Source organism: Ylistrum balloti, unplaced genomic scaffold (assembly GCF_031769215.1).
Source record: "Ylistrum balloti isolate Yb309-2 unplaced genomic scaffold, AGI_CSIRO_Ybal_v1 Utg371540, whole genome shotgun sequence".
NCBI lineage: Eukaryota > Metazoa > Mollusca > Bivalvia > Pectinida > Pectinidae > Ylistrum > Ylistrum balloti.
The window spans coordinates 90,524-117,400 of NW_026782794.1; the positions used below are offsets into that span (position 1 = coordinate 90,524).

General features: G+C 37.8%; 1 protein-coding gene across 1 annotated transcript; it reads left to right on the forward strand.

Annotated features, from left to right (window-relative positions):
- Positions 1–276: 276 nt before the first annotated feature.
- LOC132562881 (uncharacterized) lies at positions 277–10,479 on the forward strand. Its single transcript, XM_060227655.1, has 2 exons — positions 277–594; positions 8,087–10,479. The coding sequence occupies exons 1-2, from the start codon at positions 313–315 to the stop codon at positions 8,471–8,473; spliced, it is 669 nt and encodes a 222-aa protein (XP_060083638.1). The 5' UTR covers positions 277–312; the 3' UTR covers positions 8,474–10,479.
- The last annotated feature ends 16,398 nt before the right edge of the window (positions 10,480–26,877 follow it).

The following is a 26,877-nucleotide window of genomic DNA, read 5'->3' on the forward strand; positions in this document are numbered from 1 at the left end:
ACTCCGTTGAATTCGCCCTCTATCATTACTCAGTTGAAAATGTGTAAATATCAATAGCTCTTTTTCATTCCGACTAAAGCTCTGTATATTAACCTGTGTGCTTTTTTTATATTATTAGCTTTTATGCTAAATCTCTCAAGTCTGTGTGAGAGTTTTGTGTGTTTAGGAGCTGACTCACTGTGTACATTCCCCAGTGTTCGTTGGTTGTCAGGTCCCCCTAAGGTAGGAAAAAACGTGGTACATATATACAACACACCATCGGCGCGGCCTTCCCAGATAGTACATAGCCTCTGTCGACGACGGTTCTCATACATGAACCGAACATTACCGAACTTTAACGATCTTCGCCGAGGAAGGAAACAATTTCGTTTAAGGAAAATGGATAGCACTTGTGGAGAATTTAACCCTGCAATGGACAATCGTGATAAATACACAGAATCAATAGAACTGTCCAACAAATGTCGAGAGTTTTACAGACGTAGAATGGAGAGCATGGAAATGTCTAAACAGCGACTATCCCCGACTCTCCGATCCGGAAATAAGACCAAGAAATCATCAATTGACGTTGCTATGGAAAAGTTGGGTACAGAAATGGTAAGTAAGATTCCTTGTGTTGTTAACCCAGTACATGGAAATACTCCGCACTATTGGTGATACATTGAAACGGTGGTATTCTGGTCCCTGTAAATATGTTAAAACTCCACGAATACAATAATTGTAGTTGTAGCAATGGTTATTTAACAACCATAAATTTAAATTTCTGACAATTAATGGAGTACAATGACAAGGAGAGTAAAGAATAACTCCAGTTATAACACTACTAGGGATAAATGACTGGTTGCCCACCAACATTCGTTAAATTATGGCAAAGCATGTTGCGTGTTGTTTGTTTAGGGAATTCCTTAACAATAAGTGACTAGCTCTTCATATCGTCAGTCTATATATCAAACACCAGTCTTTTAGAACGATAAAATACAAATAAAAACCAAACAACACGGAGGATCGATATTCGCGGAAAAGGTTGTAAATTATTTCCAATTATGGATAGAATTTGTATTTGTTTTCGTTTTGTTTGTGTTTTTTTTTTTTTTTAATTTTTTTTTCATCCAACGAAACAGTTACCAGTTGATGGATATTAAGACTATAAATGAGGGAAAACATGTTTCCGTTCTCTCTGAAATAATGCTAATAAAATGTTTGGCATTACTGTGTGGTGTTCATATTAATCAAGAGAATATTAGAATTTTTACTTCTATTTTTACAATAAAAACGTTTTCCAAATAGAGTGGAACTTCTCCAAACCGACCATGCATTGGACATGAATATTTGGTCGGTTTAAGGATGGTTCGGTTTGTAGAAGTGAAAAAAAAAATATAGAGAAATGCATTTGTGAAAAAGTGAAAGAAAAGGTGAAAAAACAATGATACTTGTATCTGGTACATATATACCGAAATCCTGTCATTAAACTCATGAACCTGGCAAATATATGTTACAGCTTGCAATACTAGTTTCATAAGGAGTGCGACAACAGTGTACGTGCATATGTAACCAGGAGGACTTAACCATAATTTATGTAACACAGTATCACCGAGTTAGCATGAGGGAGATTTAAGAGTAGGGCCCTTACAAAATTAGTTCATAAATTACTATATACTGTACAGGCCACGGTAAACCTATCAAACTGGTGTTCTATTTCCAACCCTACCTCATTTCCTACAACTTCCCTTTCCGTTATTTCAAGTTCATTGTGACCTTTGCTATCATCACTGCTATTTTCATCAACGTTCTTTCACGACTCCGTGGTTTTTGAGTTACATACAGAAGGAATTTCAGTGTTTAAGTGTCCCTACAATATCGTCTTTGTAAAATCGTCACGTACGTTTAAGTGGTGAATTTTACATGGTAAGGAACGGTGGTGTTTCGTGGTGAAAGTTACTTCATAATAGTTGTTGGTGTTTTACTGGCGATATCTAACTGTGAAAACAGACGTTGCTTCATTTTAAATGTTACTTTGTAATATTTTCTTGTTTTTAACTTCGAAAATTACTTTGTTATTGATATTGATAAATAGCAGTGAAAGTAAGGTAGTGTTTTTATATTGTCGTGGACGGTAGAATTGTAATTTTTATAGTGTGGACACTAGTGTTGCTATTTTTAATGGGCGGTAGTGTTATTATTTTTTGATGGACGGTAGTGTTGTTATTTTTTAATGGGCGAGTTTGTTATTTCTTAATGGGCGAAAGTGTTGTTGTTTTTAATGGGTGATGGTGTTGTTAGTTTGTAGTGGAATGTAGAATTGTTATTTTTTAATGGGCGATGGTGCTGTTATTTTTTAATGGGCGAGTTTGTTGTTATTTTTTAATGGGCGAAAGTGTTGTTTTTAATGGGAGATAGTGTTGTTAGTTTGTAGTGGAAGGTAGAATTGTTATTTTTAATGGGCGATGGTGTTGTTATTTTTGAATAGACGGTTGTGTTGTTATATTTTGATGGGTGAGTTTGTTGTTTTTTAATGGGTGAGTTTGTTGTTATTTTTTAATATACAATAGTGTTGTTACTTTGTAATAGACGTTGTGTTGTTATTTTTTAATGGGCGATAGTGTTGTTAATTTGTAATAGACGTTGTGTTGTTATTTTTTAATGAGCGATAGTGTTGTTAATTTGTAATAGACGTTGTGTTGTTATTTTTTAATGAGCGATAGTGTTGTTAATTTGTAATAGACGTTGTGTTGTTATTTTTTAATGTACGATAGTGTTGTTAATTTGTAATGGACGACGGTGCGTAATTTATTGCTTTCAGCAGTCTATACATATATCAGTCTTATCAGAAATTATACTGAACCACGTGGCTTAAGTTACAAAATAAAAAAACAAGGCTTTAACTATGTAATATGATGAAATGTCTGAGCGATGGTGTACCCATAAGAATACTGCAACAACACCATTCTATTCTCAGACGTGCCCCCGTAACGACCTCAGTTATCTACAGGAGGAGAGAAAACAGATGAGGATAAGAGAGAACGGGAGAGGGGGGATCAATTATATCACTGTTACGACCGTGCCACCCAATCAAACTTGTTGTTTGTCGACCCTGCCACCAGACGGCGCTCTGTTGGTGTCAGTGGTAGCAGGTTTTTTACTGAGACCACGAACACCAGTATAAAACACTACAACCAAGTCCATTATATATACAGGCGTTTAATTGAGAGTAATTAGCCGTCTCAAGGAATCCTATTCTCTAACCGACAAAACCTTCTTAATTCCTTTCTGTTATCATTAAAACATGTTTGTACTGAAAAAACCTTGGAGTTATTTTAATTCCAGTATGGAGTCTGGATTCGGTAAATACCACTCTCAGTTTACAGATAATTTATGTACGTATTTGTTCTCTCAACATGACATATTTACACTCAAACCACAATTTTAATGAAGATATACCGTGATTTTTTTTAATTTTTTAATTACACCAAAATAAACGTGAAATATGTTCACCGAAATCAATTTTACTCTTTAACCCTTAGTTGACAATTTTTCGGCAAGATAGCTCGATGTAGACAGGACTCGTTAAATAATTTCATTTTCTTTCAAAAATAATTATTGTGTCTAGGAAAATCAGGTAGATATTTGAGTGGTGATATCTACAAACAGGTGAAATAAGTTCTGATAATTCTGGTTCAAAATGGGAATTTTCATTTATAAAATGGTTTTGGCAAAACCCACAATCTTGTATTTCCAAAATATCAATAACCCCCACCCCCGAAATTGAACAATCCTGAAGGCATCTCGTGTGAAGAATAATTCACAATTATTGACGACATTGGGATAAGTTAAACCAATACAAAGAAAGTAACAAAACTGAAACAAATGTGTTAAGTATTTTGACTCAAAAATAATTTGACTTCGTTATCGAAAAAATAAAAGTCGTTATAATTCAGAACTAATTTAAATTAAGAAGCGGTGTGTTTTTTTCAATTTTTCCGTTATTGTATTTGTATGTGTTTGTAAGTGACAGGAGTTGAGTGCCGAGAGTCACGTCTCCTGACAATAGGGACTCGCACCCACAAGGGCTATATCAAGTGTTGTATGGATTATCGTTAGATGCCGAAGTGTCGGGGAGATACTGTAACGTTGTACTGTTCTCCCAGTTACCAGCATCAAACAAACGACGATGAAAGGGTGATATGATGTTTAAATTTAGATAGGTGACAAAAGCGGTTAATCCAAGGTAATGGACAAACAAACAGACATTTACTTTTATATTCTTCTATTGTTTGCCTTTCATTTACACGGCTACGGAATAACATACAGACACGCCCTCTGATTGGCTCAGGTGTCATATTGTGATGACGTCAGTCACCATGACTTGACCAAAAACGAACCGAGATATGGCGGTATCGGTTGTAAAATAAAAGTATTCTTTACACAGTAACCCGTGTAAAATGTATAGATCTGTCGAATGTCGAGTGGAGACGTCTGTTTGTGAAGGCAAAGACAGTCTTAAGGACTCGGAGTCCTTCTGTGGGTTTACAAACTTCCACTCCATAATGTCACACGGTGGCTCAGACATGAGATTAAATAAACCTAACCGTAACTTGTTCAAAAGTGAATTCAGATAAACAAGTTATGACTAAACATTCAAACATTAAGAGTAAGCCAAGTTATTTTACTTTGATCCTATACAGAATACATATCGTGGGTTTCGTTTGAGGTCTGTCTCAAATTTGAAAAGACGAGAATAGTTAACATTTTCGAGCACATACGTGTACAAAAGATGCTTCGATGTCGCTTTTGTGGTAAGGTTTGTGCCCATTTTCGTGACAGTTATATTTTTGGAGAAATTGTTTTGTGTGTTTGTTCTATTTATATTAATTCCGTAATGGCTAACAAAGGAAACACGATATGTATGTGATATATACGTTCGCGTAGTTTGAGTTGTGAAAGCCGATCCTGTAGTGCTGTCAACAGGTTCAATGGTACCTTAATTCGGCATTGTGCAGAAAATGCCAATCTTTTTAATTGAAATAATTCCAGTTTCTTAAATAATTGTCCGCCCACCTCATTAAGTACATAACTTCTCGGTGAACTACTGGTGAAATACGAGAGTTTACGATCAGTTGTCGTATTATCTCATGGCCGAACATGTTACGTGCCTGCGACAGGCACCCGGCGCCCTGCAACTATACAGAACGTAGATATTTATGTGGCCATGTTGTCTTGGTTGTCAGAGCGACTGGGAACTCCCTCTGTCATACAATCCTCTCCCACCATCAATGACAATTCACATTGAATATCCCCATTAATACCAACATTTTACTACCGATGTCAATGCTAACAACACTGACAGTTTCTCACATTTCATTTAAGTTAGTGTAATATCAAATCTTTTCAATGCATCGAAAACTTTTCAATTTTTTTCCTAGTGTTTCTTCGGATTTCATATGAAACGTGAATGAGTCACGGTTTCTATATAATTAATGATGATTATTATGAGGCGTCAAATATTCTGATATCATCTAGACAACACTCTGTCAATTGTGTTCTGTGTCTATAACAGTTTCGACGCAATGCCTTTTCAAGACATCAAATTGCAGTTTCTCATATGGCATGTTTTAGTAAATATTTCCAAAATTAAACAGTTATTATATTAAGGAGATTATTGTGATTCATCTCTAACGATATCATCGCGATGATGTGGTAATTCATCCTCCCGTAAACGAATACTGTTAAACAGCAAAATGTACTCCATGAGTTTGATATTTCAGCTTCCGGTTATTCCCCGATGTATGTGACTGGCAGGTGATTTATTTCGAAATATGACTGATGTTAATAAAAATCGATATAAATTAAGAAATTTGAAAGGGTTCTCAGATGAACTCAAAAAGTTTGTGAAAAATGATATAATTCCGTACTATCTGACCCAAAATGGCGGAAATAAATATTATTCAAAAACGAAACTCAAGGTAATGTATCCGTTTAAATTTTTGTGACGCAATTATTTCATACAAAGCATCTTTGTATAAATCAATGATATTGTAGTGTCACAGTCCTTATTGATGTGTATCAACTTTATTGATTCCAACAGTAACAAACGTTCACTACCTTAAGTGTTCTCTGTGTATGGCGCCATGAACGCTGCTTACTGTAGGTCCATGTACACAGGTGAGACGAACCAGCTCGAGGTCTCGTGCAAGGCCAAGTACGGGAACGTATTTAAGCTGGTAAAACATGTATTCTTCACGTCCATACAAAATACTCTACACAGAGGAATTAAATGTTTAAAGAATGTCAGCGTCTAAATCCCGCGATGACAAGCTGGTCACAGAGATAAGGAAACGTGCCATACCAACGATATATTAGACATATATCTCTCAAATGTACACTGTTAAATGATTTGACAGTTTTGTAAGGGTTTAAATCGTCTGAATATATTTCTTTTTACGACATGACATGTTTTTAAAAGCTTTTGATATTGCTAATTCTGTGATATATGATATTTATGTCAAGATGCCATTTCAAATCGTACATGGTTCATCTAAATGTAAGACCCTAAAGACGTAACACTGGTTTGGAGTTGAATAGAATACGTAAATTGTATATAGAATATAGGTATTTTTCACAGACCAGATACTCTGTTATATTTCTAAAACTGTATAGAAGAATACTATCTACTGTGGTAACAATCAGCACAGGATCAGCGCCATGCCACAAACACAACGACTGATGGGTACACTGACATTTCATGCGCTAGAACGATAGTGGGAGACTTCCTAACAGATCGTGATGCTGAAATACGGAGACAGAGCGAAAATGAATTAATAACGAAGACAAAAACGGGACCTGCGTATTTTCTTAAACGGTCTTAACAGACATTAATGTACAGAACATTACGGGCTGTTTATAATGAACATGTAATGAAACTGCACTCTTATATGAAACATGCACTCTTGGTTGCGCCGGTAACGCACGAGCACATCAAAGTACGACCTCTGCCGGTGTTGCGGTTTACGAGGTTTTGTCGTGGGGCGATAAAACGGATGTGATAAACACTCCCTTGTTATGTTATATGTTACAAGGACAGCTAACGATCTCCGTCACAAGTACTGTAATCCAGTCTCACAGCTCAAAGTACTTTAATAAACTAGTAGTGTACAATATCGCTCGGATATATGTACGAAAAAACGCTTTTTTATTCGTGATAGAATAACACTGACAGTATCAAATGCTATAAGAAAGCCGAGCTGATATGTATGGTGTTCTGTCTCTAATCAGACTATCACTTGGCGGTGTTACACGCTCATGGTGTCTGCGGTTGCACACGTGCATTCAATAGTTGTGACAAGAGGAAGTAGGTGCAACAGCTGACACGTGCTATCGGTGTCAAACATCTGATCATGTGACCTGGGGGAGTGTTTCTTACAGTCAAATAATGTAAAAGTACCAATTATAGCAAAATAAAATAAATTTGATAATAAGTTAAAGGTGTCGCTGTGTGCTGATGAAATCCTAAAATGTAAACTCAAACACAATCGTAATAAACCATTCAGGTACACATGAGGTTACCGTCGGGATCAGCCTAACTGCCTCCTTTATAGATAAACAGGGGGTGTTGCCTTCTTTGTTGTTTTGGGATTGTCTGGTGTAATCCACTTGATTCTCTTGTGTAATTCTTATCAAAGCAGTTTTGAAGTAACAGAAGTTGGGTAAATCATTCCACATATATCATAAATAATACATTCGCCTATGTGGCTTGTTGTAGAAACGATATAATGTGATATACATAGGTCACATGATTCTACAGATGTCATTTTTAAAGGTCACGTGCTTATTTTTAATACCAAATTGTATCTTTAAAACACATATCTTCGGGTTCATGTTCCACACATGGAGTATTTATTGTCTCTAACCGTCCTAGTATAGAGGTTCCGTCATGAATTCTGTTGATGCATACTAGTATTGGATAGTCACGTGTTATATTCTGCTATAGTACAGTATTGTTGTAGTATATACTGTCTGACTAGAGTAAATATACCTATAGTACAGTACTGTTATGATATATATATTCTGACTGAAATAAACCTTCGTTTTACAGACCTCCCTAATGGACCAGGACATGTCCCTGATGAAGCAGCTCCTGATGCTGAACGAGGCTATCGAGGAGTTGAAATTCAATCGTCGCTATAGCAACAGTTCCCTCCCTGATAGCTCAGGTGACATTGTCAGTGACTCGGACGACGGATCAGTGTCCGAGACAGACATGTTTGTGTCAGAAGAAGACTTAGTCAAAATGTGCAACAACTGTCATCTTGGTAACGTTCTGACAAACTCTGTATCTGCATCATCATGTGACAATATCAACCGAGTATCAACAAAACAGAGCAACGTCATTCACAGTGACGTATTCCTGGACAACACGACTCACGACGAGCAAAACGTTTCATATGATTCAGGGTTCGAGTCTAGCTATGTGTCGTCATGAAACTACATCACGTGACACTTTTCGAACTAAAGACGCATTGGTGCTATACATTTTTTACAAACACGTGCGTGCACGGCCTGGAATACCCTTTACAGTTTCCGATTTTATACAACGATGGTGATCGCCAGACGACAGATGTTTACAATGTATCACATCCTTCGTCACCGTACCGCAATAGAGCTGCTTGTCTGAAACCACTGGACTGGAATATAGAGTACACAAAAATAACATGAGAGAATTAACTCATTCGGACTTAATTGGCTTTGATAACTTATACGATAATTGGAATTCTATGGAAAATAAGACTGAAAAATGCAGAATAAAATATCCTATTATAATTTAAGAACCATGTAAAACAACTATGAATTAAATTCGTATACCGTGATAAACTTTGGTACGCTAGGACTGACGGACGAGCAGCTTCAGATGCGGTACGGACATCCATTATACATTCCGACCGGCTGACCATGTCGGCTACCTATCATTGTACATTAAGTAGTGCTGTGGTGTCTTACCCGCGATAGTAGAGGTTTTGCCTTCAAACTTTGGTTAACTCCAAACCCGACGGTATCCACAGAGTGGATAGACTAAAAAGGTGTAACACACCCTGCTGGGGCAGGGAACCATGACCCTGGGGAAAATGAAGCCACGGCCCCGGGGTGTGGTCATGAACCCGTATGAGTACCAAACGAGCCGTAAACGACGTGTAGATACTCATACGGAGATCATACAAAACAAATATGTTTCGTTGAATAAAATTGTACAACAATAATATAGAGACGAGCAAAAAATAACTCACAAAAACTAGATCGAGTAACAGATGAGTCAGAAACTTATACAAAATACACGCGAGCCAGTGTTACTCATTGGGTAAAAAAAAGTCACTCTCAAGATTTTCACGTGAGTCTGGAACTCATGCGAGTGGCAGATTGCTCAGAAATTCGCGCAAAGTCAAACACGCATCTGAGCAGCAGATAAATCAGTAGCGCGTGAGAAGCGTACGAGTCAGTAACTCATGAGTAGCGTACAGAAACTCAGATGATACAATTGTATGTGGCGCAAATGAGCAACTCTCTCATCTGACATACGAGTTGGAAACACGTGAGTAACTGAAAACTCAGACACTCGCCACTGAGTAACTGTGGAAAATCACATGTATCATTTGAGTATTAAACTGGTAAGCCCAGCACACACCTTCAAAAAAGTTTCTGACAACAATTTAAACCACAGGAGTGTAATTCTTATAGCAATTTATCGTGGCAAAGCTTGAATCAACACGTGATGGCGCTGAGAACGACGGCCTCGTAAATATATCAATGTTATTTTGAAAGTCCGGGTGTGTGCTGGGCACATCCGGGTTCTGAAGCTCCTTCGAATACCCGGAAACAGAATTTCGAACGATTTCGGATCAGAGAGACTTAGGATGGATTTTCACGTTTGATATAAAGTGACTAGCTGTAATTCGAGCTGTATTAGATATTTGTTTTTGTTCAAAGTAAACAAGATTTTTAAAAATCAGAAGCTATATGCCTGACAAACGTGATTGATTCCGTGACGTGTTCCATCCTAGGTTATCTGTGGTAACGAGACAACAACATCAGAGTCTCTCCCGCTCTCAGATACACGTATAACATGATGTGATCAAGTTGAACGTAAAAAAACAAAATCGTATGTTCACATTAATTCGAATAAGAAAAAGCAAATCACTTAAAATTCTTTGGTTATTTAAGCAATTTTTAATTAAGCGTAAAAAAATACCATTGATCATAATACTAAAGATAACGGTAAACCCCCACCCCCTCCCCCATCCCCCCAATCTCCTCAGTTCCGCTATATGTAATATAGGGGAACTTATTTCAAATTCAAACAAACAATTTCAATGATGTTTAGATTTTAAGTTTTATTGCATGATGTTTTGGATAACGATGATTTCTTTTATCTGTTTTGTTTTTATTTCACACTGTTTTTAGTGAAAAGAGATGTAGATGTGTAATTTTTCATGTGTAATTTTTCATTTTATTTTTTTGTGGAGGTAGGGATAAAGTAGTGGGAAAGAGGAAGGGATAATAAAGGATGGGGATGTCTTGGGAGGGAAGGAAGGAGGGACAAAACGGAAGACCTGGAGACGAAAGAGTTTGCATAAAGGATGAGGAAATGAAGTAGAGGTTGAGGGGAAGGGAAGTGGGGGTTGAGGGAAAGGGAAGTGGAGGTTGAGGGGAGGGGAAGTGAAGTTGATAGAAACGTATATAGAGTGAGAATGGAGGGAATGGGGACAAAGGGAATGACCTGATGGAGACAGGGATAGTATTTAGTGGTCTGGTCAGATGATGTGAGAAAGTGCTAAATCTATATATAACCTGTATCAATCATATCTAAACTATAATTGATGTGCCTATTTACTACCGATATATCAATATTTAAATTTATGTTTCGATGTTAAACAACCTTTGGAAAATATGAATAAAGCAAATTTACCTTAAAGATTCTTTTGTTATATATCCAGAAATGAACCTTAATTATCAAGTGTAACTGGACGGACAGCTAGTGTAAGTGGTGTCACCCTCACGGTGACAGAAATGTTTCACTCCACAGCCATTCACAGAATTAACAGAAGGGACTTTTAGATATAGTTCTATATCATTATTACTATCCTTGCTGAGCGAAAAAGCCTTCTTATCAGACAACCAAACCTGAAAAAGTTTACTGACAACAGCAGGTGACATTTTAGATGTAGTAGAATGGTGGAACAGATAGGACAACTCGTCCTTAAGAATTTGATTGGCACCCCCGTCCGGCGCACTTCCGCCTTTCAGCGGGGTTGTTTCCGTCGGTGATGATATCCGCCCCTTCGACTGACTCATAGTTGTCTCCCTTTATAAAAAGATTGAAATAGTAAAGTTTTGTCTCTCTTATTAAAAAAATAAAAATGATAAAAATTAAAAAAAAAACAACAAAAAACAACAAGAAACAAAAACTCTTTATGTTTTAAAGTGAATTTCACGTTGATCAAGGAAATCTTTGTGAACTCTAAAACTTGACTTAAGTTTTAGGTAAGTACTGAGATCACCTCATGTATCAAGCTTTTAACGATAGACCTGTCATACTTTTACTATAGTTTGCTAATAGGATTTTGTACAGTGTCATTTGTATATAAAGTGATCTACAGTAAAATAAATTGTGACAAGTCCCTGTGATATAAGTAACCTAACAATGAAGGATTATATATTAATATATATCGGTACACACACGATCATTATTCCTCTTCGCCATGATCGGTGAAATCCCTAGTTTTATAATGCTGTTTATTATTTCGTTAGGATTTAAATAAACAAACTGCTTAAAATTGAACTTATATCTTTTCTGTAAAACACATTTACTGAGCAGGTTTATCAGACAAATTAATCTAGATAAGACATGTCTGCTTCGGTTTGTTTACTTAAAAACTACACCACCTCAACGTTTTAGAGTGAATGTCCTATTTATAGCTGAGTTTGTAGATAACACTCCAATTAAATTTTCAAATAAATGTGTAGAGAATGTAAAAAAAATCCAAACATCACGGCATTTCACGGGGGAATGGGTCTATTACAGCGAATGGACTTTGTATAGGTTAGACTATCTCATGGCCTTGCGCCACATCAATAAATTCATGTTTTACATTTACGAGGTATATCAGGCTACTATTTCAATAAATATGTCTTTTAAAACAATCAACTTGTCCATATTTTTTACTTAAATCAGTAAACCAACCTTTTAAAAAGGGTCCCAATTCAATAGCTTTATCAGGGACGCGTACTACACATAAATCATGATATTATCCATGTTTTTTTTTTTAGGAATTATGTCCATATTACTTTCACATTTTCTCATTTGAGATAAATCCCACTTTAAGTAACACTTTGTAACTGGTAGAGACTGTTGAAAGGCTGTTTTCCACTGGATTTGGGCGATTCGTCTCATACAAAAAAGATTTGTCGCTCCTGTCAATCTGTAATCATATAACACAAGGCGTATTTTCATGTGATGGATTCAAAAGACAGCGCCTTTACTTCTTTCCTTTTTTCCAATAGACTATTTTCCCCTATAGGAACTGTGCAGAGTTAAAAAAAACACATCAAAAATATTGTAATATGTAGGGAAAATATAAACACATTTTCCATTTGAAGAAATTTAAAACGTACGTTCGAATGTATTGTAGACACAAGACCGTAATATAGACAACCATGACACACAATAGAGGGACAGTTCAATGAAATTCCCTTCTTCTTGTGAACTATCATGACAACGGCCATAGTTTTCTTTACGTCTTCATGAGATAGCCAATGAAAATCAAAGCAGCATTGGTACTTCTGGAGTCCCTAAAATTAAACACCTACGGTGTCCGGGGAAATGAAATCGACCACTGCGGATACCACTTACGGAGTGAAAAGTAGTGATCCCAAGATTTAGAATTTAGGGGAATGTTTTGGAACTTGTATTGAAAAAAACGAAAGGGGACAGCCCCCTTCCCCCGCCAGCACTCCTAGCTCCGCCACTGATCATGAGCTACGTATTATCTCAGTTTCAACCCTGTACACTTTTACCGGTGGTGACTTGTTTAAAGTTTCGGGCTGATTTCAATTATTTGTTAGTTGACTAAGTACAAAGTGTATACATATATGTAATGACTTGTATGTTTAGTTGTTATTTAAAGAATTATATATCAAACACAACCGATGGGATCCGACATATCATTTCGTCAAAAGTAGAGTTATTGTCCATTAATACCAAAGGAAACCCTTCACAACTTCCTAAGTTACACCTTAACTATCTACCCAGGTTTACAGGTAACGTATATTTGTAACGGTTATCACTGCAGATCTCTGGTAAATGACAGCCTCGTAGTCACTTTTCCGTTATCGTGCGCGACAGGGGGTACCTGTCTTTTATGCTACCTGTAAATCGATACACCCTCCATCAAATTACCTACTCAACTCTGTCAGAAAAACCGCGCTCGGAAGCCATCGGGAGGATCACCTTAATATCTTAATTGAATTTTACTTCGGTTCACGAGAGACTTGATACATTTGAATATATACCATAAATTTCAGCACGTGAAATTCAAAAACGTGCTAAAGAGTCCACTAATGTGTATGTGTAAGAATTCACACGTTAGATGAGGTATAAGAGATTGTAAACACATCTCCGGAACTCCAGCTTTATCAAACAGATGTATGCAGAGCAAAATCAAGTATTGACAGTAAATAGTGTAGAGAAGTGACGAACACACGCATACAAATATTTGATAAAATTAATTAAACAAGTAAATAAAGACAAGTACATACGGTCCCAGCAGGAACTGTACATAGTGGGGGTCACACCTGTCCAGGTGTACTAGCTGATGATTTCAGGTGTACGTCACTAGATCTGACGAGGCGATTGTGTCAATATGTACTAGGAAACTGGCCGTGGGTCAAGTTGTTAGTTTTGACGGGTAGAAGTAGTTAGCACCCTAACCTACCGTACAGTATGTAAATACTCATTCTATTATATCAATACTAGACTATGTTTACTCAAATATTACAGTTTTAACTTTTTGTTACTTTAAATAACGTGTTTATTTGTCAAGTGAACTGGACCCTTGTGTATCGGTAGGTAAACATGCCTTAACTAGAAAGGATAACGAATAGTCAGAGTGATCAGTACCCTCATGACCGACTTCTAATGTTTATTACTATATGTTGTGACACTAGAATTACGTCCTCGGGATTACAGTGCTACGATGTATTTCAGCTTCATATATACATGCACCATAGAATACTTCAAAAGATAAATTATCTTGGCGGTCAAAATAAGGTAAAGCAAATGTAGACGGTACTTATTCACCTCAATACATAGACGATGTCTGTTGATATTTGTCTCATCTTTATTCTCAAGACCAGTAACGAATGCTTATTAACCTACAAAAGGACTGTAAAGCTGGTACTTATTGACGCTCATAGAGTAGGACTGTAAAGCTGGTACTTATTGACGTAATACAGTATGCCTGTAAAGCTCATGCTTATTGACGTAATACACCTGGATTGTAAAGTTAATGCTTATTGATGTTCATACAGTAGGACTGTAAAGCTCGTGCTCATTGATGTTCATACACATGGATTGTAAAGCTGGTACTTATTGACGTAATACAGTATGCCTGTAAAGCTCATGCTTATTGACGTAATACACCTGGATTGTAAAGTTAATGCTTATTGATGTTCATACAGTAGGACTGTAAAGCTCGTGCTCATTGATGTTCATACACATGGATTGTAAAGCTGGTACTTATTGACGTAATACAGTATGCCTGTAAAGCTCATGCTTATTGACGTAATACACCTGGATTGTAAAGTTAATGCTTATTGATGTTCATACAGTATGCATGTAAAGCTCGTGCTTATTGACGTCATACAGTAGGCCTGTAAACCTAGTACTTATTGACGTTCATACACTAGGACTGTAAAGCTAATGCTTATTGATGTTCATACACTAAGTCTGTAAACCTAGTACTTATTGACGTTCATATCCTAGGAATGTAAAGCTAGTGCTTATTGTCGTAATATAGTAACGGTGACTGATATATAGGACATGTAACTGACTGATGGCTTATTGCTATAGACTGACATACTTAGACTCTCATGCTTATTTACTGTTTTACATTGAAACTTTATCGGGTGCTGATAACTCCTATTTCATAAACAATGCATTCTGTCCTGTAAGGCCTAGCATTCAAAAAGAATTCTGAATTTTTCAATCCATCCGTTTTAAACATACACTACAAGCTTTAATTTATTTACAATAATAACACCTAACATCACAATAGATTGAAAGTTAATACTTTCTCAAAATAGCTCATTACTGGGACATTTTACCGTTTAGTTGGTGGGTTTAGAATATAACATATATTAACAACATTTCCAGAAGAGAGGCGTTACTACAGGTTGCTTGCTAACTTGTCAAGGAGGCCGTATCAGCTTCTATACATCACACTGGCGTGCTGGAGTCGTGTTGTTTCTACAGCCGAGATATCGTTTTCCATTCCATTTCACATCTCATAGTTTACATTAAAACGAAACCCCGTTACACAGTAAATGGACACATTGAATTTGATGATATCTGAAAAATAGGATAAAAGCAATAAATTACAGCGTACTCCGGAAATCCTATCCATGTCTTATCGGATTCAAGGACGTTTCTGGTAGGGAATCAAGTCTGATGGGATAATCTATACCTCCCTGCCCCGGGTAAGATGGTGTTATGTCTGGACAAACCAACTCCCACACCACCCTCTCTATTGTCTAGATCAGACTCAGCAATAAAATGAAATACAAAGGCCTTTAAATCAGCTTATGGGTGTTATATTTCGGTTTGTAAACATTTTGCTTACAAAACAGAATATGGATTTTGCCTAATAAATCGTATTACTATCTTTTACTAGAGTTTAACGGTTTAGCCTTGAACTGCTGCCGGCACAGCTAAACTAGCGTCTGTAAACAACTAAAGTCTGACATATGTGTACATTTTTTTTTTTGGGGGGGGGCGGGGGGGGAGGGGGGGGGGGGGGTATGCAGGAATCACGCTGTCCGTTCGCCAATCTGTCTGTGTGAGGAACTTGTCCGAACAACACCTTCTAAACTCATGATCCGATTTGAAACTTGGGAACGAATTTCAACGAAAATACAGAAATATTACCGGCCATATAGAGATGTGTATGCAGATTGAATTATGAAAGCTATTAAAGCCTATCATTCGACACATCAGATGTTTCCATTATTCATTATTATGGAAAAAATAACGGAGGCTCCTGATTGGTCAAAACTGAAGTGATGTCCGATTAATGTTAAAATTAGTACATTGGAAAATACACTGGTACTTTTTCCCGAAACCTTAGTTCTCCTTTGTTTGTCATGGTAACCAAACGAAGACCTATAGTTGGACAGTTTTTTTTTCCAAACTGCTATTTCAAACCTTGTACGTTGTTAACCGAATTCAATGGAAATACACAGGAGCTAAGAGGAACCGTATGTTGATAAGCATGAACATTTATATAAAACCCCTGTAATGTATGACAAGGGATTTGTATATGTCACGGGAATTTACAGGTCATATATACAGCGCCGGATTCACTGGGACTGGAACTCAAATAATGGACGTATACATCTTATATATTTGTCTTCTTTCTAAGTTTTTATAGATAAAGCGTTTTGTGTCACGTGAGTGATAGGCACTCTATATAACTGTATAATTCAAGTAGCCCTGCAGGTAGGGCATGATGGTAAAGGACGAGTAAATTAGGGATAGGAATCTTGATATTTTCTTTCTGAACAATTTATCATAAGTCATAAATAACGTGGGTTATATCCCTTGGACCCGCGCTCGCCCGCCCCCTCCCCTCCCCATACACACACACGAATGAATGTGTAATGCATTAGGATTACCCTTGCGGTCATTTTCTGTGAAACCTACACATGGTAGGATAGGCGAAGTATTCCGATTGCGTGTGATGGAAAGCCTTATGGTTTTAACTTGTAATATAAAGTTCACAAAACAAAAACAATGAAATCGTCTTATGTATTTTCTCAAATTTGACCCTTATAGTTTCACTCTGGTCACATTTTGGTCACCGACATTTTTCTTCATATATTTATCTGTACCTGGAGTATCGTCCCGGGTTATCACGTGTCTTAAATAATTCATAATTACACAATTATTTTGACCTAAATAACCTTCGACCTCAGTCTCTCTACACAACTGTGTTGTTCTTTGATATTGCTCCTATATTTTCCCACTGTTTTCCTTTCATCACGTTTCGTGTGAAGATAGGAGGCAACTGATCTGACATCGTACGATAGTTTCTCACAGGTTATAAAGAAATTGTCTGTGCTGGTTTTAAGTGTTTTAGTACATTGGGATGGTTTTTAGTGTTTTAGTACATTCGGATGGTTTTTAGTGTTTTTTAGTACATTGGGATGGTTTTTAGTGTTTTAGTACATTCGGATGGTTTTTAGTGTTTTAGTACATTGGGATGGTTTTTAGTGTTTTAGTACATTGGGATGGTTTTTAGTGTTTTAGTACATTCGGATGGTTTTTAGTGTTTTAGTACATTGGGATGGTTTTTAGTGTTTTAGTACATTCGGATGGTTTCTCGTGTTTTAGTACATTCGGATGGTTTCTCGTGTTTTAGTACATTTGGATGGTTTCTCGTGTTTTAGTACATTCGGATGGTTTTTAGTGTTTTGGTACATTGGGATGGTTTTTAGTGTTTTAGTACATTTGGATGGTTTTTAGTGTTTTAGTACATTCGGATGGTTTTTAGTGTTTTAGTACATTCGGATGGTTTTTAGTGTTTTAGTACATTGGGATGGTTTCTCGTGTTTTAGTACATTGGGATGGTTTCTCGTGTTTTAGTACATTGGGATGGTTTTTAGTGTTTTAGTACATTCGGATGGTTTCTCGTGTTTTAGTACATTGGGATCGTTTTCTCGTGTTTTAGTACATTGGGATGGTTTTTAGTGTTTTAGTACATTCGGATGGTTTTTAGTGTTTTAGTACATTGGGATGGTTTCTCGTGTTTTAGTACATTGGGATGGTTTTTAGTGTTTTAGTACATTGGGATGGTTTCTCGTGTTTTAGTACATTCGGATGGTTTTTAGTGTTTTAGTACATTGGGATGGTATGTTTTACATTGGGATGGTTTTTAGTGTTTTAGTACATTGGGATGGTTTTTAGTGTTTTAGTACATTGGGATGGTTTTTAGTGTTTTAGTACATTGGGATGGTTTCTCGTGTTTTAGTACATTGGGATGGTTTTTAGTGTTTTAGTACATTGGGATGGTTTTTAGTGTTTTAGTACATTCGGATGGTTTTTAGTGTTTTAGTACATTGGGATGGTTTTTAGTGTTTTAGTACATTGGGATGGTTTTGGTTTTTAGTGTTTTAGTACATTGGGATGGTTTTTAGTGTTTTAGTACATTCGGATGGTTTTTAGTGTTTTAGTACATTGGGATGGTTTTTAGTGTTTTAGTACATTGGGATGGTTTTTAGTGTTTTAGTACATTGGGATGATTTTTAGTGTTTTAGTACATTGGGATGGTTTTTAGTGTTTTAGTACATTGGGATGGTTTCTCGTGTTTTAGTACATTCGGATGGTTTTTAGTGTTTTAGTACATTCGGATGGTTTCTCGTGTTTTAGTACATTTGGATGGTTTTTAGTGTTTTAGTACATTTGGATGGTTTTTAGTGTTTTAGTACATTCGGATGGTTTCTCGTGTTTTAGTACATTGGGATGGTTTCTCGTGTTTTAGTACATTGGGATGGTTTCTCGTGTTTTAGTACATTGGGATGGTTTCTCGTGTTTTAGTACATTGGGATGGTTTTTAGTGTTTTAGTACATTGGGATGGTTTTTAGTGTTTTAGTACATTGGGATGGTTTTTAGTGTTTTAGTACATTCGGATGGTTTTTAGTGTTTTAGTACATTCGAATGGTTTTTAGTGTTTTAGTACATTTGGATGGTTTCTCGTGTTTTAGTACATTGGGATGGTTTATCGTGTTTTAGTACATTGGGATGGTTTTTAGTGTTTTAGTACATTGGGATGGTTTTTAGTGTTTTAGTACATTGGGATGGTTTTTAGTGTTTTAGTACATTCGGATGGTTTTTAGTGTTTTAGTACATTGGGATGGTTTTTAGTGTTTTAGTACATTGGGATGGTTTCTAGTGTTTTAGTACATTGGGATGGTTTTTAGTGTTTTAGTACATTCGGATGGGTTTAGTGTTTTAGTACATTGGGATGGTTTTTAGTGTTTTAGTACATTGGGATGGTTTCTCGTGTTTTAGTACATTAGGATGGTTTTTAGTGTTTTAGTACATAGTCATTGGGATGGTTTTTAGTGTTTTAGTACATTGGGATGGTTTCTCGTGTTTTAGTACATTGGGATGGTTTTTAGTGTTTTAGTACATTCGGATGGTTTCTCGTGTTTTCTTACATTGGGATGGTTTTTAGTGTTTTAGTACATTCGAATGGTTTTTAGTGTTTTAGTACATTTGGATGGTTTCTCGTGTTTTAGTACATTGGAATGGTTTCTCGTGTTTTAGTACATTGGGATGGTTTTTAGTGTTTTAGTACATTCGGATGGTTTTTAGTGTTTTAGTACATTGGGATGGTTTTTAGTGTTTTAGTACATTGGGATGGTTTTTAGTGTTTTAGTACATTCGGATGGTTTCTCGTGTTTTAGTACATTGGGATGGTTTTTAGTGTTTTAGTACATTCGGATGGGTTTAGTGTTTTAGTACATTCGAATGGTTTTTAGTGTTTTAGTACATTCGGATGGTTTTTAGTGTTTTAGTACAATAGGATGGTTTTTAGTGTTTTAGTACATTCGGATGGTTTCTCGTGTTTTAGTACATTCGGATGGTTTCTCGTGTTTTAGTACATTGGGATGGTTTTTAGTGTTTTAGTACATTCGGATGGTTTTTAGTGTTTTAGTACATTGGGATGGTTTTTAGTGTTTTAGTACATTCGGATGGTTTTTAGTGTTTTAGTACATTCGGATGGTTTTTAGTGTTTTAGTACATTCGGATGGTTTTTAGTGTTTTAGTACATTGGGATGGTTTTTAGTGTTTTAGTACATTGGGATGGTTTCTCGTGTTTTAGTACATTCGGATGGTTTTTAGTGTTTTAGTACAATGGGATGGTTTTTAGTGTTTTAGTACATTGGGATGGTTTTTAGTGTTTTAGTACATTGGGATGGTTTCTCGTGTTTTAGTACATTCGAATGGTTTTTAGTGTTTTAGTACATTCGGATGGTTTTTAGTGTTTTAGTACAATAGGATGGTTTTTAGTGTTTTAGTACATTCGGATGGTTTCTCGTGTTTTAGTACATTCGGATGGTTTTTAGTGTTTTAGTACATTTGGATGGTTTCTCGTGTTTTAGTACATTCGGATGGTTTTTAGTGTTTTAGTACATTGGGATGGTTTTTAGTGTTTTAGTACATTGGGATGGTTTTTAGTACATTGGGATGGTTTTTAGTGTTTTAGTACATTCGGATGGTTTTTAGTGTTTTAGTACATTGGGATGGTTTTTAGTGTTTTAGTACATTGGGATGGTTTCTCGTGTTTTAGTACATTCGGATGGTTTTTAGTGTTTTAGTACATTCGGATGGTTTCTCGTGTTTTAGTACATTCGGATGGTTTTTAGTGTTTTAGTACATTCGGATGGTTTTTAGTGTTTTAGTACAATAGGATGGTTTTTAGTGTTTTAGTACATTGGGATGGTTTTTTTCGGAGTGTTTTAGTACATTGGGATGGTTTTTAGTGTTTTATTACATTCGGATGGTTTTTAGTGTTTTAGTACATTGGGATGGTTTTTAGTGTTTTAGTACATTGGGATGGTTTTTAGTGTTTTAGTACATTGGGATGGTTTTTAGTGTTTTAGTACATTGGGATGGTTTCTCGTGTTTTAGTACATTGGGATGGTTTCTCGTGTTTTATTACATTCGGATGGTTTTTAGTGTTTTAGTACATTCGGATGGTTTCTCGTGTTTTAGTACATTCGGATGATTTTTAGTGTTTTAGTACATTTGGATGGTTTCTCGTGTTTTAGTAGAAAGCCTCTGATAAGTGCTTTGCCTTGATAATATTTCTACAACAATATCGGTACATTTTCTGTTTTATGTTGCCCAAGTCGACATCCATTTATCTCTGCTCCGTTCAAGCTGTCTCAATAAACAGTCAAGTATGGTTTGGAAGGGCAAGACAGCAAGAGTTGTCCCTCTTCGCATAACACACGCCTCGCCAATTGACCAGGCTCTAGTCACATAACAGAATCTTTCCGTCGACCACCAGATTTTGATTTACACAGAACACTGTTCCTATAAAATATTGTAATTAAAATTGTATTAAATCCATACGGTACTATCTTCAACCTTTAATCGTCTTACACTCCCGTGTGTACAGCCCTTCACACTCAACACATTCCCTTGGGTGCAGCACACTTCATATTTCACTTCCGTTTGACACCCAAGTATGGCAAATCTAAATACTTTATTGCCAGGCTTCACCGTCAAGTGTTAAACTCTTGGCGTTCAATTTTAGTTGGACTTTGTTATTTAAAGGGATACGAAACCACAGTAAAACACGATTAGATGTACGCTCCATATTGATACGTCAATGTATCTTCAACATAATTCATTTGGTTCAAACGATAGAAGTGAAACTGTTTTACGATATATACATTCCATTCACGAAAATTGCAATTTGATTTAAACTTAGCAAAATTTATTCTGACAGGTATTCCACCAAGTGAAACAGTCACTTTGACGGTGTACCATCGTCTACAATAATGACGTCACACTGGTCACATGTAGGACACGTTGTCATTTATTAGATAACATATTGAGATTTCTGACTTCCGGCTAAAGCCATATGTGAAGCTACGTAATTTTTAACATAGGACGATGGTCACAGATTTCCTTCATCAAATTGAAACTGAAATATTGCAATATGGAGATATCTTATCAGAAAGCAGAAGAGCTTCAACAAAGGAAGGTATTAAGGTACTAAGTAGAATTCTTATAAACATGCAGCCATCTTGTCTCCGTGATCAATTCTGAGGATCGAGGAAAGTAACCTGTGATGTAAAACACTTTGAGAACTTATGATGCACAACCTGAAAACCCTTTTCCTTTAATCAAACAACATCAGAAAATTTCACCTAGAGTCGTGGAATCAACCTTTGTTGAAAAACAAGGAGAGCAACATTTGATAAGTGAGAAAGTGTCGTACTTCTAAATTAAAATCAAAGATGGTTAACCTAAGATTAAAGACATGACGCAGTTTGACCTACTTTGGTCTTAGTATAACCGGTTTTCCAACCAATTAGTCATATTTTCTACATATAAATATATATATTACGATATAAAAGTCGAATTCTTCAAATCATATGATGAGATTTCTAGGCAGTGTCGTCAATTTTATTGGTAGCCAAACTTGTTTCTTAATACAAAATTCACAAAACATATAGTTCTCCAGAAATTTTTATCATATAGCATCAATTCATCACGAAATGAAGCGTGATCTTATATATTGACCAAATATGGCCTGCTCTTGTTAAGGCTGTATCGCTGTAATCACTACAGAAATCTCCTGGAATGGAAATCTATTACGCACACTTATTTCGGTTTCGAGCTGTCGGTTTCGATATTTGTAGTAAGAGAGCCTTCGTCTCGCATCAATATAGCGTAAGTAGAACACAGCACAGACTGTCTGAGACCCCGACCTTGAACAAAATAGAATGTATGTTTTGTAATGACCATCAACTAATGAAGAAGCCTAACGGGACTGCTGACTCTCTGTCCTAAGTCCGTTCCCTGTCTTATACATATCCGGTCAGAGAGAGTACACAAGAAAAATAAACACAAGGTGCATCAGGGGTGAAACAGGGAGGAGGAGGGAGGGGCGTAAGGAATAAAGTGAAGTGGAACGGGTAAAAATCTTGTAGACAATGAGAGGGGTAGTAAGAGGGGTAGGGTGATTGGACTGATAGGAGGACTAGGGTATTTAGCCTTGATAGTAGGAGGGGTAGGGTGAATGGACTGATAGAAGGACTAGAGTATTTAGCCCTGATAGTAGAAGGGATAGGGTGATTGGACTGATAGGCGGACTGGGGTAGGGTGAATGGACTGATAGGAGGACTAGAGTATTTAGCCTTGATAGTAGGAGGGGTAGGGTGAATGGACTGATAGGAGGACTAGAGTATTTAGCCTTGCTAGTAGGAGGGGTAGGGTGAATGGACTGATAGGAGGACTAGAGTATTTAGCCCTGATAGTAGGAGGGGTAGGGTGATTGGACTGATAGGCGGACTGGGGTAGGGTGAATGGACTGATAGGAGGACTAGAGTATTTAGCCCTGATAGCAGGAGGGGTAGGGTGAATGGACTGATAGGAGGACTAGAGTATTTAGCCCTGATAGTAGGAGGGGTAGGGTGAATGGACTGATAGGCGGACTGGGGTAGGGTGAATGGACTGATAGGAGGACTAGAGTATTTAGCCCTGATAGTAGGAGGGGTAGGGTGAATGGACTGATAGGAGGACTAGAGTATTTAGCCCTGATAGTAGGAGGGGTAGGGTGAATGGACTGATAGGAGGACTAGAGTATTTAGCCCTGATAGTAGGAGGGGTAGGGTGAATGGACTGATAGGAGGACTAGAGTATTTAGCCCTGATAGTAGGAGGGGTAGGGTGATTGGACTGATAGGAGGACTAGAGTATTTAGCCTTGCTAGTAGGAGGGGTAGGGTGAATGGACTGATAGGAGGACTAGAGTATTTAGCCTTGATAGTAGGAGGGGTAGGGTGATTGGACTGATAGGCGGACTGGGGTAGGGTGAATGGACTGATAGGAGGACTAGAGTATTTAGCCTTGATAGTAGGAGGGGTAGGGTGATTGGACTGATAGGCGGACTGGGGTAGGGTGAATGGACTGATAGGCGGACTGGGGTAGGGTGAATGGACTGATAGGAGGACTAGAGTATTTAGCCTTGCTAGTAGGAGGGGTAGGGTGATTGGACTGATAGGAGGACTAGAGTATTTAGCCTTGCTAGTAGGAGGGGTAGGGTGATTGGACTGATAGGAGGACTAGAGTATTTAGCCTTGCTAGTAGGAGGGGTAGGGTGAATGGACTGATAGGCGGACTGGGGTAGGGTGAATGGACTGATAGGAGGACTAGAGTATTTAGCCTTGATAGTAGGAGGGGTAGGGTGATTGGACTGATAGGCGGACTGGGGTAGGTTGAATGGTCGGTTAGTAGGACTAGAGTATTTAGCCTTGATAGTAGGAGGGGTAGGGTGATTGGACTGATAGGAGGACTGGGGTAGGGTGAATGGCCTTGCTAGTAGGACTGGGGTAGGGTGAATGGACTGATAGGAGGACTAGAGACTGGGGTAGGGTGAATGGACTGATAGGCGGACTGGGGTAGGGTGAATGGACTGATAGGAGGACTAGAGTATTTAGCCTTGATAGTAGGAGGGGTAGGGTGATTGGACTGATAGGCGGACTGGGGTAGGGTGAATGGACTGATAGGAGGACTAGAGTATTTAGCCTTGATAGTAGGAGGGGTAGGGTGATTGGACTGATAGGCGGACTGGGGTAGGGTGAATGGACTGATAGGCGGACTGGGGTAGGGTGAATGGCCTGATAGGCTAGAGTATTTAGCCTTGCTAGTAGGAGGGGTAGGGTGATTGGACTGATAGGAGGACTAGAGTATTTAGCCTTGCTAGTAGGAGGGGTAGGGTGAATGGACTGATAGGAGGACTAGAGTATTTAGCCTTGCTAGTAGGAGGGGTAGGGTGATTGGACTGATAGGCGGACTGGGGTAGGGTGAATGGACTGATAGGAGGACTAGAGTATTTAGCCTTGCTAGTAGGAGGGGTAGGGTGATTGGACTGATAGGAGGACTGGGGTAGGGTGAATGGACTGATAGTAGGACTAGAGTATTTAGCCTTGCTAGTAGGAGGGGTAGGGTGATTGGACTGGATCGCAGAAGGATTATAGTGCTTGAATTGGGATGCGGGAGTGGTAGCATGTTTTGACTTGATTGCAGGGTCGTGAGATATGTTGACAGGGATGTATGAAGGGTACTGACTTTGGACTGAGTCCCTGATTTCCCAATGTTTATTCAAGTCGATATGCGAATCGACACTACATTGTCTTGATGAAAGGGAAACATGACCACCACTGCGTCATATAGTCATTGATAAAATTAAAATCCAGATTGCACGTGCCCAAATGAGTTTCACTAATGACTTGAGTGCATGTATATTTAATGAGGTTTGGGTAAGGCCGGTGGTGAAATTAAACGTTTCCATGGTAACATCATTATTCCGACGTTATTATGACTAATTGGTGTTTGACATTTGTCTAAATGCATACTGCACAATTACATTGGAGATTCTGTTACGGGAATGCCTTATAATGTTGAGTATTTCCTTCGTTTGTGATATAGATAATCCTACCACCTTCACTCGATCATCTTCACTCTCGGTAGATAATCCACACATCTTCACACTCGGTAGATAATCCATACATCTTCACTCTCGGTAGATAATCCATTCATGTTTGCTCTAGTTAGATAATCCACATATCTTCACTCTCGGTAGATAATCCACATATCTTCACACTCGGTAGATAATCCATTCATGTTCGCTCTAGTTTGATAATCCATTCATGTTCGCTCTAGTTAGATAATCCACTTATCTTCGCTCAAGGTAGGTAATCCAGTCACCTTCGCTGTAGGTAGATAATCAGCCACCTTCGCTGTAGGTAGATAATCCAGTCACCTTCGCTGTAGGTAGATAATCAGCCACCTTCGCTGTAGGTAGATAATCCAGTCACCTTCGCTCTAGATAGATAATCCAGTCACCTTCGTGTTTGGTAGATAATCAGCCACCTTCGCTGTATGTAGATAATCAGTCACCTTCGCTGTAGGTAGATAATCAGCCACCTTCGCTGTAGGTAGATAATCCAGTCACCTTCGCTCTAGATAGATAATCCAGTCACCTTCGTGTTTGGTAGATAATCAGCCACCTTCGCTGTATGTAGATAATCAGCCACCTTCGCTGTAGGTAGATAATCAGTCACCTTCGCTGTATGTAGATAATCAGCCACCTTCGCTGTATGTAGATAATCAGCCACCTTCGCTGTAGGTAGATAATCAGCCACCTTCGCTGTAGGTAGATAATCAGTCACCTTCGCTGTAGGTAGATAATCAGTCACCTTCGCTGTAGGTAGATAATCAGCCACCTTCGCTGTAGGTAGATAATCAGCCACCTTCGCTGTAGGTATATAATCAGTCACCTTCGCTGTATGTAGATAATCAGTCACCTTCGCTGTAGGTAGATAATCAGTCACCTTCGCTGTAGTTAGATAATCAGTCACCTTCGCTGTAGGTAGATAATCAGTCACCTTCGCTGTATGTAGATAATCAGTCACCTTCGCTGTAGGTATATAATCAGTCACCTTCGCTGTATGTAGATAATCAGTCACCTTCGCTGTAGGTATGTAATCAGTCACCTTCGCTGTATGTAGATAATCAGCCACCTTCGCTGTAGGTAGATAATCAGTCACCTTCGCTGTAGGTAGATAATCAGTCACCTTCGCTGTAGGTAGATAATCAGCCACCTTCGCTGTAGGTATATAATCAGTCACCTTCGCTGTATGTAGATAATCAGTCACCTTCGCTGTAGGTAGATAATCAGTCACCTTCGCTGTAGGTAGATAATCAGTCACCTTCGCTGTAGTTAGATAATCAGTCAGTTAGATAATCAGTCACCTTCGCTGTAGGTAGATAATCAGTCACCTTTGCTGTATGTAGATAATCAGTCACCTTCGCTGTAGT

Bases quoted from the DNA above. Each gene is read 5' to 3' on its own strand.
- LOC132562881 (XM_060227655.1), top strand. From the start codon at position 313: ATGAACCGAACATTACCGAACTTTAACGATCTTCGCCGAGGAAGGAAA. The intron at 595-8,086 runs GTAAGTAAGATT...TTCGTTTTACAG, and splicing joins AAAAGTTGGGTACAGAAATG to ACCTCCCTAATGGACCAGGA.